Source organism: Triticum aestivum, chromosome 3A (genome assembly GCF_018294505.1).
Source record: "Triticum aestivum cultivar Chinese Spring chromosome 3A, IWGSC CS RefSeq v2.1, whole genome shotgun sequence".
Classification (NCBI taxonomy): domain Eukaryota; kingdom Viridiplantae; phylum Streptophyta; class Magnoliopsida; order Poales; family Poaceae; genus Triticum; species Triticum aestivum.
The window spans coordinates 587,967,925-587,982,061 of NC_057800.1; the positions used below are offsets into that span (position 1 = coordinate 587,967,925).

At 49.3% G+C, this 14,137-nt stretch overlaps 1 protein-coding gene across 1 annotated transcript; it reads right to left on the minus strand.

Annotated features, from left to right (window-relative positions):
• Positions 1-10,095: 10,095 nt before the first annotated feature.
• Positions 10,096-12,642, minus strand: LOC123062413 (L-ascorbate oxidase homolog). The gene is made up of 3 exons (XM_044485909.1): positions 12,243-12,642; positions 11,000-12,103; positions 10,096-10,891 (listed from the first exon to the last, which is right to left on the minus strand). The coding sequence occupies exons 1-3, from the start codon at positions 12,497-12,499 to the stop codon at positions 10,588-10,590; spliced, it is 1,665 nt and encodes a 554-aa protein (XP_044341844.1). The 5' UTR covers positions 12,500-12,642; the 3' UTR covers positions 10,096-10,587.
• Between the last annotated feature and the right edge of the window lie 1,495 nt (positions 12,643-14,137).

Consider the following 14,137-nt stretch of genomic DNA (forward strand, 5'->3'; position numbering starts at 1 on the left):
CATGCATTGTTTATTCAAAAAATTGCGTTAAAGTAGAGTGATACAGATAGTGCGATAAGCAAAGAGTAGGACTATGTCCCTTCCAAGGGCAAGCTGAGGAATGATATTAAATTGAATATTTCGCTCGTTATTGTAATCCACCTGGGAATTCCGTGGTATGACGTAGCTGTCTGCCTCCTTGGTTGCTGCATCATGTGTTCGGCAATAGAGCTGTCGGATAGTGTTTCCAGAGATTAAGGTCCTAGAAAAAAAGAGAAAAATAACCAAACGGGAAGCCCCTAGTGCGGTTTAAGCCGTGTCTTGGGGCGTGCCGCAGTTGTGCCCCCCTCCCCACCTGTGCCCATGGTATTTTTAATGCGTAATTATGTACGCGTGGCACGAGTTTCGCCGTTGGGCTGGGATTGGGGTGGCCGCCGTATTGCTACGCGAGCTCAGATCGCGCCAGGCGGTCTATTTGCCGATTACTCCGAGCGCACTTGAAGGTGTCCGGGCTTTGAAGCGCCGAACTGGTTGATTGCCTTGAGAGGCTGCTTTGCGCTTCTGCTGTGAGGGCCGCGGTGTGCTCCTCTGTTCGGAGAGAGCGCTATGTGTTTCCATTGACTGTAATAACTCGGCGAGGTCCTGGCATCTTGAGCTTGAGGTATGCATAATGCGGTACCGCATTGAATCTAGCAAATGCGGTTCGCCCGAGTAGCGTGTGATAACCACTGCGGAACGGGACTATACCGAAGATTAACTCTTCGCTTCGGAAGTTATCCGGGGATCCGAAGACCACTTCTAGTGTAATTGAGCCTATGCAATGGGCCTCTACACCTGGAATGACGCCTTTAAAGGTCGTTTTCTGGGTTTGATCCTTGAGGGGTCTATACCCATTTTGCGCACTGTGTCCTGATAAAGCAGGTTCAGGCTGCTGCCGCCATCCATAAGGACTCGAGTGAGGTGAAATCCGTCAATGATTGGGTCTAGGACCAGTGCGGCGAATCCGCCATGACGGATACTAGTGGGGTGGTCCCTGCGATCGAAGGTGATCGGACAGGAGGACCAAGGGTTGAACTTTGGGGCGACTGGCTCCAACGCATATACGTCCCTGAGCGCACGCTTCCGCTCCCTCTTGGGGATGTGGGTTGCGTATATCATGTTCACCGTCCGCACTTGCGGGGGAAACCTCTTCTGTCCTCGGTGTGCGGCTGCCGGGGCTCCTCCTCGTCATCGCTATGCGGCCCCTTGTCCTTGTTTTCGGCAATTAACTTGCCGGCCTGCTTGAACACCCAACAATCCCTGTTGGTGTGATTGGCTGGCTTGTCTGGGGTGCCGTGTATTTGACACGAGCGATCGAGTATACGGTCCAAGCTGGACGGACCCGGCGTACTTTGTTTGAATGGCTTTTTCCGCTGACCGGGTTTAGAGCCTTTGAATCCGGCATTGACTGTCGTATCCTCGGTATTTTCGCTGTTAATGCGGCGCTTATGTTTGTTGCGACATGATCTGCTATTGCCGTACTTGGTATCCGAGGTACCATGGTTTTTTGATATGTTATTACTATGAGCCAGCCAGCTGTCTTCTCCCGCACAAAAGCGGGTCATGAGCATCGTGAGAGCTGCCATAGATTTCGGCTTTTCCTGACCAAGGTGCCGGGCTAGCCACTCGTCTCAGATGTTGTGTTTGAAAGCCGCTAAGGCCTCTGCATCCGGACAGTCGACGATTTGATTTTTCTTTGTAAGGAACCGAGTCCAGAATTGCCTGGACGACTCTTCTGGCTGCTGAATTATGTGGCTCAAGTCATCGGCGTCTGGTGGTCGCACATAAGTGCCCTGAAAGTTGTCGAGGAATGCGGCTTCCAGATCTTCCCAACAGCTAATGGAGTCTGCTGGCAAGCTGTTAAGCCAATGCCGCGCTGGTCCTTTGAGCTTTAGTGGGAGGTATTTGCTGGCGTGTAAGTCATCACCGCGGGCCATGTGGATGTGGAGGAGGAAATCCTCGATCCATATTGCGGGATCTGTTGTGCCGTCGTATGATTCAATATTTATAGGTTTGAAACCTTCTGGGATTTGATGATCCATTACTTCGTCTGTGAAGCATAAGGGGTGTGTGGCGCCTCTGTATTGGGCTATATCGCGACGCAGCTCGAATGGGTCTTGCCCGCTGTGTTCGGCCCGGCCGGATTTGCTTTTACTGTATCCGGCGTGACGTTTATCGTCTCGCAGAGTGGTGCGCCCTCGTGATCCGTAGATCGATCTTGCATGCTTTGCTTTGTCCTCCAATATGTCTCGCAGGTCTGGCGTATCTCCCCATGCCTTTTTATTTGAATGGCGTCGGGGTGGAGGCTGAGTTTTTGGCTGGAATGCCTCTCTATCGCGGCCACGAGGTGGCCGATCAGCCGTATCATACGCTTCTTCCTCCAGTCGGGGTAGTAACCTGCACTTTGGGTAATTCTTGGAGGGGCGCTCGAGTTTATATTCCTCGGCCGCGAGGACTTCAGTCCATCTGTCAGCTAGCAGATCTTGATCAGCTTGAAGCTGCTGCTGCTTTTTCTTCAGGCTATTTGTCGTGGCCATAAGCCGGCGCTTGAAGCGCTCTTGTTCGACGGGATCCTCTGGTATGACAAATTCATCGTCGCCTAGGCTTGCCTCGTCTTCGGAGGGGGGCATGTAATTGTCATCCTCCTCCTCTCCGTCTGCCGCTCTCTCAGGAGGGCTGGCTCCTCCATCCTCCTGCTCTAAATCTTGCTGGAGGGGATTGTTGTTGTCTTCGGCACTATCCGGAGTGTTATTATCTCCTGTGCCGGTATCACCACTTTTGCTTTGGTGGGACTTAGAGCGGCGCCGCTGACGTTAGCGCTTGGGTTGCTTCTTGGAGGGGTCATCCTCCGCTATCTCGTCGCCATTGCCTTCTTTGGGTGTATCCACCATGTATATGTCATATGACGAGGTGGCTTTCCAGTGCCCTATAGGCGCTGGTTCATGTTCGTCTCCTACATCGTCGTCCATATCGTCGATGTCTTCGGAGTCGAAGTCGAGCATGTCGGTTAAATCATCGACAGTGGCTACGAAGTGGGGTGGGTGGGCGTCGAATTTCTTCGTCGTCCGCGTCCCAATCCTGTTGGCCATAGTCCGGCCAGGGCTCTCCTGACAAAGAGAGAGACCTTAGTGAATTCAGAATGTCGCCGAAGGGCGAGTGCTGAAAGATATCCGCGACGGTGAATTCCATGATCGGCGCCCAATCGGATTCGATTGGTAGGGGCGCGGACGGTTCGGAGTCCGGAAAAGAGTCCGGCACCTTGGAGTCACGGGCTTCGCAGAGGATTAGGCTGGTGTTCGGCTCGATCACCGTTGAGACTGCAGCCCCTAGGCGGTGTCTAGCCACCCGTCCTCGATTGGCGCAGTTGGCTCCGAGCTAAGGGTCGGAGCTGATGCGGGCGCAGCCTCTGGGGTACTGTTTGGCGGCAGATCTAGGTCATACCCATCGTAACAGTGCGGCGCGCCCGGCTGTGGCTCGAATCCGTCGAAGATCAAGTCTCCGCGGATGTCGGCCGTGTAGTTCAAACTTCCAAATCTGACCTGATGGCCAGGGGCGTAGCTTTCAATCTGCTCCAGATGGCCAAGCGAATTAGCCCGCAGTGCAAAGCTGCCGAACACAAAGATCTGTCCAGGGAGAAAGGTCTCACCCTGGACCGCATCGTTGTTGATGATCGGAGGAGCCATCGGACCTAAAGGTGACGACACAGAGGAACTCTCAATGAAAGCACCAATGTCAGTGTCAAAACCGGCGGATCTCGGGTAGGGGGTCCCGAACTGTGCGTCTAGGCCGGATGGTAACAGGAGGCAGGGGACACAATGTTTTACCCAGGTTCGGGCCCTCTTGATGGAGGTAAAACCCTACGTCCTACTTGATTAATATTGATGATATGGGTAGTACAAGAGTAGATCTACCACGAGATCAGAGAGGCTAAACCCTAGAAGCTAGCCTATGGTATGATTGTATGTTGTGGTTGTTGTGTCCTACGGACTAAAACCCTCCGGTTTATATAGACACCGGAGAGGGTTAGGGTTACACAAGGTCGGTTACAAAGGAGGAGATATCCATATCCGTATTGCCTAGCTTGCCTTCCACGCCAAGTAGAGTCCTGTCCGGACACGAGACGAAGTCTTCAATCTTGTATCTTCATAGTCCGGCTGTCCGAAGACCCCCTAATCCCGGACTCCCTCAATATGTGCATGACATATTGTTGATCGGAAATAATGTAGAATTTTCTGGAAAGCATAAAGGAGTGTTTGAAAGGAGTTTTTCAAAGAAAGACCTTGGTGAAGCTGCTTACATATTGAGCATCAAGATCTATAGAGATAGAACAAGACGCTTGATAATTTTTTTTCAATGAGTACATACCTTGACAAGTTTTTGAAGTAGTTCAAAATGGAACAGTCAAAGAAGGAGTTCTTGCCTGTGTTGCAAGGTGTGAAGTTGAGTAAAGACTCAAAACCCGACCACGACAGAAAATAGAAAGAGAATGAAACGTCATTCCCTATGACTCAGTCATAGGTTCTATAAAGTATGCTATGTTGTGTACCAGACTTATTGTGTACCTCACCATGAGTTTGGTAAGAGGGTACAATAGTGATCCAGGAGTGGATCACTGAACAGAGGTCAGAATTATCCTTAGTGGAATAAGGAAATGTTTCTCGATTATGGAGGTGACAAAGAGTTCGTCCTAAGGAGTTACATCGATGCAAGCTTTGACACCGATCTGGATGACTCTAAGTCTCGATCTAGATACATATTAAAAGTGGGAGCGATTAGCTAGATTAGCTCTGTGCAGAGCATTGCAGACATAGAAAATTTGCAAAATACATACGGCTCTGAATGTGGCGGACCCGTTGACTAAACTTCTCTCACAAGCAAAACATGATCACTCTTTGGGTGTTAATCACATCGCGATGTGAACTAGATTATTGACTCTAGTAAACCCTTTGGGTATTATTCACATGGAGATGTGAACTAATCACATAAAGATGTGAACAATTGGTGTTAAATCACATGGCGATGTGAACTATATTATTGACTCTAGTGCAAGTAGGAGACTGAAGGAAATATGCCCTAGAAGCAATAATAAAGTTGTTATTTATATTTCCTTACATCATGGTAAATGTTTATTATTCATGCTAGAATTTTATTAACCGGAAACTTAGTACATGTGTGAATACATAGACAAAACAGAGTGTCCCTAGTATGCCTCTACTTGACTAGCTCGTTAATCAAAGATGTTTAAGCTTCCTGACCATAGACATGTGTTGTCATTTGATGAACGGGATCACTGATATGCCTCCAACGTATCTATAATTTTTGATTGCTCCATGCTATATTATCTACTGTTTTGGACTATATTGGGCTTTATTTTCCACTTTTATATTATTTTTGGGACTAACCTATTAACCGGAGGCCCAGCCCAGAATTGATGTTTTTTTGCCTATTTCAGTGTTTCGAAGAAACGGAATATCAAACGGAGTCCAAACGGAATGAAACCTTCGGGAACGTGATTTTCTCACCGAACGTGATCCAGGAGACTTGGACCCTACGCCAAGGCATCGGAGAGGCGGTCACGAGGGTGGGGGGCGCCCCCCTAGGGCGTGCCCGCCTGCCTCGTGGGCCCCTCGGTGCTCCTCCAACGTACTTCTTCCTCCTATATATACCTACGTACCCCCAAACGATCAGAAGAGGAGCAAAAAACCTAATTCCGCCGCCGCAACTTTCTGTATCCACGAGATCCCATCTTGGGGCCTGTTCCGGAGCTCCGCCGGAGAGGGTCGTCATCACGGAGGGCTTCTACATCATCATAGCCTCTCTGATGAAGTGTGAGTAGTTTACCTCAGACCTTCGGGTCCATAGTTAGTAGCTAGATGGCTTCTTCTCTCTTTTTGGATCTCAATACAAAGTTCTCCCCCTCTCTTGTGGAGATCTATTCGATGTAATCTTCTTTTTACGGTGTGTTTGTTGAGACCGATGAATTGTGGGTTTATGATCAAGTCTATCTATGAATAATATTTGAATCTTCTCTGAATTCTTTTATGTATGATTGGTTATCTTTGCAAGTCTCTTCAAATTATCCGTTTGGTTTGGCCAACTAGATTGGTAGTTCTTGCCACAGGAGAAGTGCTTAGCTTTGGGTTCAATCTTGCGGTGTCCTTTCCCAGTGACAGAAGGGGCAGCAAGGCACGTATTGCATCATTTCTATCGAGGATAACAAGATGGGGTTTATTTCATATTGCATGAATTTATCTCTCTACATCATGTCATCTTGCTTAAGGCGTTACTCTGTTTTTAACTTAATACTCTAGATGCATGCTGGATAGCGGTCGATGAGTGGAGTAATAGTAGTAGATGCAGAATCGTTTCAGTCTACTTGTCACGGACGTGATGCCTATATACATGATCATGCCTAGATATTCTCATAACTATGCTCAATCCTGTCAATTGCTCAACAATAATTTGTTAACCCACCGTAGAATACTTATGCTCTTGAGAGAAGCCACTAGTGAAACCTATGGCCCCCGGGTCTATTCTCATCATATCAATCTCCAACACTTTAATCTTGCTTTGCTTTTTTACTTTGCTTTTACTTTTTACTTTGCATCTCTATACCAAAAATACCAAAAATATTATATCTATCAGATCTCACTCTCGTAAGTGACCGTGAAGGGATTGACAACCCCTAATCGCGTTGGTTGCGAGTAGCTATCATTTTGTGCAGGTACGAGGGACTTGAGCGTGGTCTCCTACTGGATTGATACTTTGGTTCTCAAAAACTGAGGGAAATACTTACGCTACTCTACTGCATCATCCCTTCCTCTTCGGGGAAAACCAACGCAAGCTCAAGACGTAGCAATCACATCATTAGAGAATGATGTGATGGAAAAGACCGATTCGTTAGCTTAGAATAAATGATCATTTAGTTTTATTGCTATTGCTTTCATCATGACTTATACATGTTCCTCTGACTATGAGATTGTGCAACTCCTGAATACCGGAGGAACACGTTGTGTGCTATCAAACGTCAAAATGTAACTGGGTGATTATAAAGGTGCTCTACAAGTGTCTCCGATGGTGTTTGTTGAGTTCACATAGATCGAGATTAGGATTTGTCACTCCGATTGTTGGAGAGGTATCTCTGGGCCTTCACGGTAATGCACATCACTATAAGCCTTGCAAGCAATGTGACTAATGAGTTAGTTGCGGGATGTTGGATTACAGAGCGAGTAAAGAGATTTGCCGGTAACGAGATTGAACTAGGTATGATGATACCACGATCGAATCTCGGGCAAGTAACATACCGATGACAAAGGGAACAACGTATGTTGTTATGCGGTTTGACCGATAAAGATCTTCGTAGAATATGTAGGAGCCAATATGAGCATCCAGGTTCCGGTATTGGTTATTGACCGGAGATGTGTCTCGGTCATGTCTACATAGTTCTCGAACCCATAGGGTCCGCACGCTTAACGTTCGATGACGATTTGTATTATGAGTTATGTGATTTGATATACTGAAGGTTGTTCGGAGTCCCGGATGAGATCACAGACATGACGAGGAGTCTCCAAATGGTCGAGACGTAAAGATCGATATATTAGAAGGCTATATTCGGACATCGGAAAGGTTCCGAGTGATTCGGGTATTTTTCGGAGTACCGGAGACTTACGGGAATTCGCTGGGGAAGTAGTGGGTCTTAATGGGCCATACAAGAAAGGAGAGAAGGGCCTCAAGGGTTGCCCCCCCCCCCCCATGGCAAGTCCGAATTGGACTAGGGAGGGGGCGGCGCCCCCCTCTCTTTCCTTCTCTCTCTCCCCTCTTGGAAAAGGAAGGGGACTCCAACTAGGATTGGGAATCCTAGTTGGACTCCCCGTATATGCGCGCCCCTCCTTGGCCGGCCTCCTCTTCCCCCCTCCTTTATATATGTGGGCAGGGGGCACCCCAAAGGCACTCCAAGATTTGTCTTAACCGTGTGCGGTGCCTCCCTCCACAGTTACACACCTCGGTCATATCGTCGTAGTGCTTAGGCGAAGCCCTGCGTCGGTAACTTCATCATCACCATTGCCACGCCGTCGTGCTGACGGAACTCTCCTTCGGCCTCAACTGGATCAAGAGCCCGAGGGACGTCATCGAGCAGAACGTGTGCTGAACGCGGAGGTGTCGTACGTTTGGTACTTGGATCGGTTGGATCGCGAAGACGTTCGACTACATCAACCGCGTTACTAAATGCTTCCGCTTTCGGTCTACGAGGGTACGTAGACACACTCTCCCCTCTCGTTGCTATGCATCTCCTAGATAGATCTTGTGTGATCGTAGGTAAATTTTTTGAAATACTGCGTTCCCCAACAGAGATTCCTCCATACGTTGTGTTTTTCTTTCTTTTTTGTGGCAATCCATACGTTGAGCTGAACGGCCCAGACCAGGCAGGACCCCCAGATGCAAACAGACCTGTAGCCATCAGCATTTGAGGGCCACATGGGCTGGACCAACCGAACTTTTGGTGGGCCTGCGATCATTGACCTTGACCGGAACTCCGGCGATCGTTGACTTTTGAAAAATGGAAAAAATCACAAAAGATTGAAAGAAAGTTCAACAAATTTGTAAAAATTTCATGACATTTAAAAAAATGATTTTTTAAAATGAAAAAATCACATATTTTTTAAAAGTTCAAGTCTTGGAAAATTCATGATTAGAAACAGTTTGCAAATTAGAAAAAAAGTGCATCAATTTTAAAAAAGGTTCTGATTTTTTTGGAAAAAGTTAATAATGTGAATGAGTTCACGAAATTTGGGAAAGAGTTCATGGATTTGAAATTAAAAGTTCACAAAAAATTTAAAAGTTTCAAACTTGAAGAATAGTTCACAAAAAATGGGAAAATATTTCAAATTTGAGAAAAAGTTCATGGAATTGGGAAAAGTTCAGGAATTTGATTACCTAAAATGAAAAAATAAAGAAAAAGAAAACAAAAAAGAATAAAATGGAAACAAAACGGGAAAATCCAGTGAAAAAAACCCTACATGGGCCGGCCCATCTAGATACCAGTGTTGTGGAGGGGGTATGCGCCGTGTAGCAAAATACACACCAACCGGCGCTTAAGGCGCCAAATAGGAGTTGGGGAACAATGGCGTGTTGGAGTAAGGTATCTCTGGTCTCTTCTTATCTTAACGTCGTCCGATTTGCCGCAACGAATGGTTGGTGAAAGTTTGTGTCCTCAGATTTAATCTGTTGTCATTCTTCAAAACTTGTTGTTTGTTGTATGGTTCTTCTGCAAGATGGATAACGCCCTTCTTCCTTTACAACTTTACAATGGGCGTGGACGACGATTTCTTTCTTTGCTAATGAAGTTCTCACTGATCCAATGACTTTGCAAGGTGCATTGATTGTCTTCAGATTCAGAATAGCTCTGGGGCTCATGAGGCTTAAAAAACCTCAAAGAGGATTCCCTTGGTGGAGTCTCTGTCAGCGTTGTTGGTTCCTTGCTGCATAGATGTTCCTTTTGGGGTGGATGGTTCTCGTCAATGGCAGCTCATCGGTGTTAGGGGTTTTTAATTTTTTTATCTTGCAAAGTCCATTATGTCATACCATAGTTGTGTCATTCCTATTTGGATAAAAAGTAGTTTGTGTTTAAAAAAACAAAAACAAAAATGTTTTTCGCCAGTTCCCCTCACCTCACATCGTCGTGTTGCGAGGTGAGGAGAATGTTGCATCTTCGTAGATGTTCTCAAAAGTTTTTAGCGTGTGATCCCTTCAGTCTTCATCTGCAACATTCTGGCAGAGGGTGTGGTGTCAGCAAGAATAAATATACTATGGTTCTTTTCCTGTTGTGCCAAAGTCTTGTCAGGCGAGGCCATGGAGTCCATGGAATCAGAAAGTTTGTGGCTTACAAGTTTGGTGTGTTTGGCCATACTTATTGAGGTTTATGATTCGTTCATATGGTTCTGATGAGTTTATGTTAGTGTTTTCTTTCGCTTTTTATTATTGCGATCCATTGTGACAGTTTTGCAAAGGTACACTGAACCCAAAGACAGTTTTGCAAAGGTACAGTGAACCAGATTTTAACTAAGTTCCACAGGGAAGTTAGAGAAAACAGAAGATGGAATAAAAACCGCAAAGGTGCGCTCATGTACATACATATGGTATCGGATTATAAACACACAATAACCAATTTGCCCAAAGGACTTATTGGATAAATGATGATCATCAGATAGAATTAATTAACTCCTATTACAACGTAAACGATTCGAGAGGGCGTCCCGATCGAGCTCGTATCCGGCCAATCTCTCTTCTTCTTGTTCTGAAATCATCATCCTCCTCGTTCCGATGACAAGCGGCGCCCACATGACGATGAGGCCCCCTTTTTTGTTGTTGTTTTATTTTCCTCGAAAAGAGAGAGTGAACCTGACAAGAAGAACAGCCGACGTGGGGGCGTACGAAAAAAAAGAAGAAACGAAAAAACTCTCCTGCTCTTCCTGTTGTTGTCGTTGTACGTACGTAGTGTGTACAGCACCATGCAAGCGTGCTCTCATGGAGTGGAGTGGAGTGGAATTAATGGAGCTGGGGGAGAGTGGTTTATGCGATGGTGTAGGGCGGCGGCAGCGGCATGCCGACGACCTTGCCGCAGCGGAGGGCGTTGTCGGGCATGTTGTACTCGTCCCTGAGCGACCTGGCCGGCGAGGTGCAGCTCACGTATAGCTGCTCGCCCAGGTAGTACCTCTCCCACAGATTGGACCTCAAGTTCCACATCCCGGCGTTGTCGAACGTCAGCATCACCGCCGTCCACGACCTCGGGTACACCTGGATGGTGTGCCGGCTCACCGTGTCCAGGAGGTTGTATGTCTTCCTGCTCTCCACCGACCATAGCCCCGGTCCCATGCTGCATCCATCCATCCATCCATGGTCCGGTCAGAAGACAGACCCGATCGATGATCCATGAGGCATGCATGCAGCTTAGCAGTTCCATGAAATTAGTTAGTAGTCTTACCCGGCGGCGAAGAAGGCGTAGCCGTCGAGGTGGAAGGTGTCGATGCTCTTCTCGGGGTTCTCGAAGACAATCTCAATGTAGGTGCGGTGCTCGGTGGTGATGACGCTGGGGGCGACCTTGATGGGCGTGCCCTCCTTGGGCGGCGTGTCGGTGACGAGGTTGTACTCGAACACTCCCTTGGTGGCGTTGAAGTACTCGGCGAGCTTGAGCGGCGTCTCGGGGTCGGTGTGGGACACGCCGTTGAGGGCGTACCTCTCCTTGCCGTCGACCTTGCCGCGGCTGGGGGAGAGCTTGATGGTGCGGGTGATGTTGATCTGGCCGTAGTGGTAGGACCCCTGCGGGTTGGGCCTGGCGGCGCTGGCCGTCAGGTTCCAGCGGAAGGACCTCCACTGGTTGATGGACCAGGCCCATCCGTCCGGCGCGTCCGGCAGCTTGGCCGCCGGCGGGGTGTTGGACCCCTTGTAGCGAATCACGGCGGTGATGGTGCTGACCCCCTTGATGAAGCGGGTGGAGGCGATGAAGAAGTAGTCCCCGGGCTTCTGGTTGGCGGTGGTGAGGAAGGAGAGGCACTGGCCGATGTGGACGTCCATGGAGTCGTACTCGTTCTGCACGGTGTGGGAGCCCTCCATCTCCACCAGCTTGAGGACGTGGCCCTGGATGCGCACGTTGAGGGTGGTCTTGATGCCGACGTTGCAGACGCGGAAGCGGTACGTCTTGCCGGCCTCCACGTTGTACATGGGCGGGTTGGAGGCGTCCTTCTCGTTCTTGCCGTTGATGAGCAGCCCCGCGGGGCGGCCGATGCCCTTGCCGGTGTCGAGGTTCTTGGCCAGCACGGTGTGGTCCTTGGTGTACCAGTCGCCGACGAGGGCGCCGAAGTCGTCGGCCGGCGGGTCGAAGGGCACCGGGATGAGCGGGCGGCTGTGGATGCTGATGAGCCCGTAGGCCCCGGCGGCGCGCTGCATGCCGATGCTGGGGTAGTAGAAGAAGGTGCCGATCTGGTCCTTGAACTGCATCTTGTAGGTGAAGTTGGTGCCCGGCAGGATGGGGCACATGTCGCCCGGCATGCCGTCCTGCCACGAGCTCTTCCTCTGCTGGATCCCGTGCCTGCATGCACGCACGCAAACATGCAGACGCAATGCATGCATGCAGAATGATCGATCGGATACGGTCCCTCTCTTCCATCTAGTCTAGTCTAGTCTAGTAACACAAGAGAAGAGAGAAGAAGAAGAAACGGAAGGCGTACCAGGTGAAGAGGAGCGGCTGGTCGAGCTGGTTGAAGACGTTGACGATGATGTTATTGTTGGAGGTGCAGTTGATGGTGGGGCCGGGGAACTCGCCGTTGATGAGGATCATCTTCTGGGGCGTGCCCATGGGGGACTTGGTCCCGTACGCCACCTTCCAGTCGAAGAAGAGGTAGGGGTCCTCGGCGCGCACCGCCACGGCGAGCAGCGCCAGCGCCAGCGCCAGCACCGCGGCGCGCATCTTGGGCCCGGCTGTCATCGTCCCCTCGTCTCTCCGGCTCCTCCTGCGTGTACGGATGGATTCGCTCCCTCTCCGGCTGGTCGGCGGATCGATCAACGCGACGGCGGGCGCATGCGGCGGTGGAGATGGGAGGGGACGGGGGGAGGCACAGGAGGCCGAGGAGGCCCGCGGCTTATATGTGTCCAGGCGCCATGGCTGCGTGCGGTTGGTTTCTTCCAGCGCCCGCAACGCCCGCGCGTCCGCTCGCCGATCTATCGGGATCCACCGCCTGCGGTCGGTCTCCCTCTATTCTTGACCTGTTCCTCCATGCATGCCCCTCCCCCTGCGTGGCCGTGGCGTACTGCCATGCCATCGCTCGGTGTCTCGGCCGGTGACAGCCAAGTACTCTACTTTGCCGTTGGTGCCACCATGATGATCCTAACCGATGCTAAGTTCCAGGTCGATCCTAGACACTATCTACTCAACTTCCTATCTGGCCTACCCGATACTTTGGGTCCATCCCAACAATACTGCGCGTCCCTGTGATCTTAACGTTCAGGATCACATTGTACGGGAATCGTTTTCCCATTTTTGTCAGCTGTACGGCCGGGGATCGTGTTACAAAACACAACCTTGATTTTTTTTGCCCCCACGAAATCATCAGTTGGTTAAGGGCAACATTTGGCAAAGATTACCCCGAACCCTCTTCGGGTGGTGGCAATTGACGCAAAGCATATGCGTCATTTGTTGTCGCCAGACAGTTTTACTGGATCTTCTCCTATCAAAGGAAATATGGGAGGTTGTTTCTACGTGTTATTATCTGATTTTTATCACGTATTCTCGCCAATCATATCATGTATTTTTACATGTATTCTTTTCTTACGGAACAATATTCGATCTATTCATCTTCAATCATGATAGTACAACGAACGCTAGAAATAATAAAAGTTACACTCAGATTCATAGACCAATTTTGGGACGGAGAGAGTACTACAAGGCCGAAGGCGCACCACCGCCATCCCCCCCTCATCCCTCTCACCAGAGCTGGCAAAAGGGAAGTCATCATGCTAAGACCCCTTAGGACCAACGCATCAGAACAGCAACCGTCGCCGATTAGGAGCAGCGTAGATCAGAAGGATCCAACCTAAAGACACACGAATGTAGACGAACAACGAATAGATCCGACCAAATCCACCTAAGTCACACACCCACCGATAATGCTAGATGCATCGGGAGAGGGGCTAGACGGAGAGAACCTTATTCCATCTGCTGGGAGCCACCGCCGTCTCGCCTTCCTGAGTAGGACACAAATCATAACAAAACTCAAAATCACATCTAAAAACGGAGTCCTCCTACCGGCAAGGGCCGGAATCCACCGCGCCCCCATGACCCTAAGGCCACCGAGACGAGGCGGACCGGCGGCGGCGGGGAACCCTAATTTTTTTAGGGGAGGAGGAGGCGGCTCCGATTGAGCTGGTCGTAGAACTCGAATTGCTGCTTACCACATTTTTACCTGTTTTTAAAAATAAATATCCTTTGAACAGATGTTTGAACGTTTTCACCATTTTGTTTCTCAAGTCGAGACCTCCAAAACTAGGCCCCATATTCATATTTCTCAACATACCTTTTTCTTTGACGTAACTTGTAGTCTTGTGCTAACAAATATAACAAACTTGT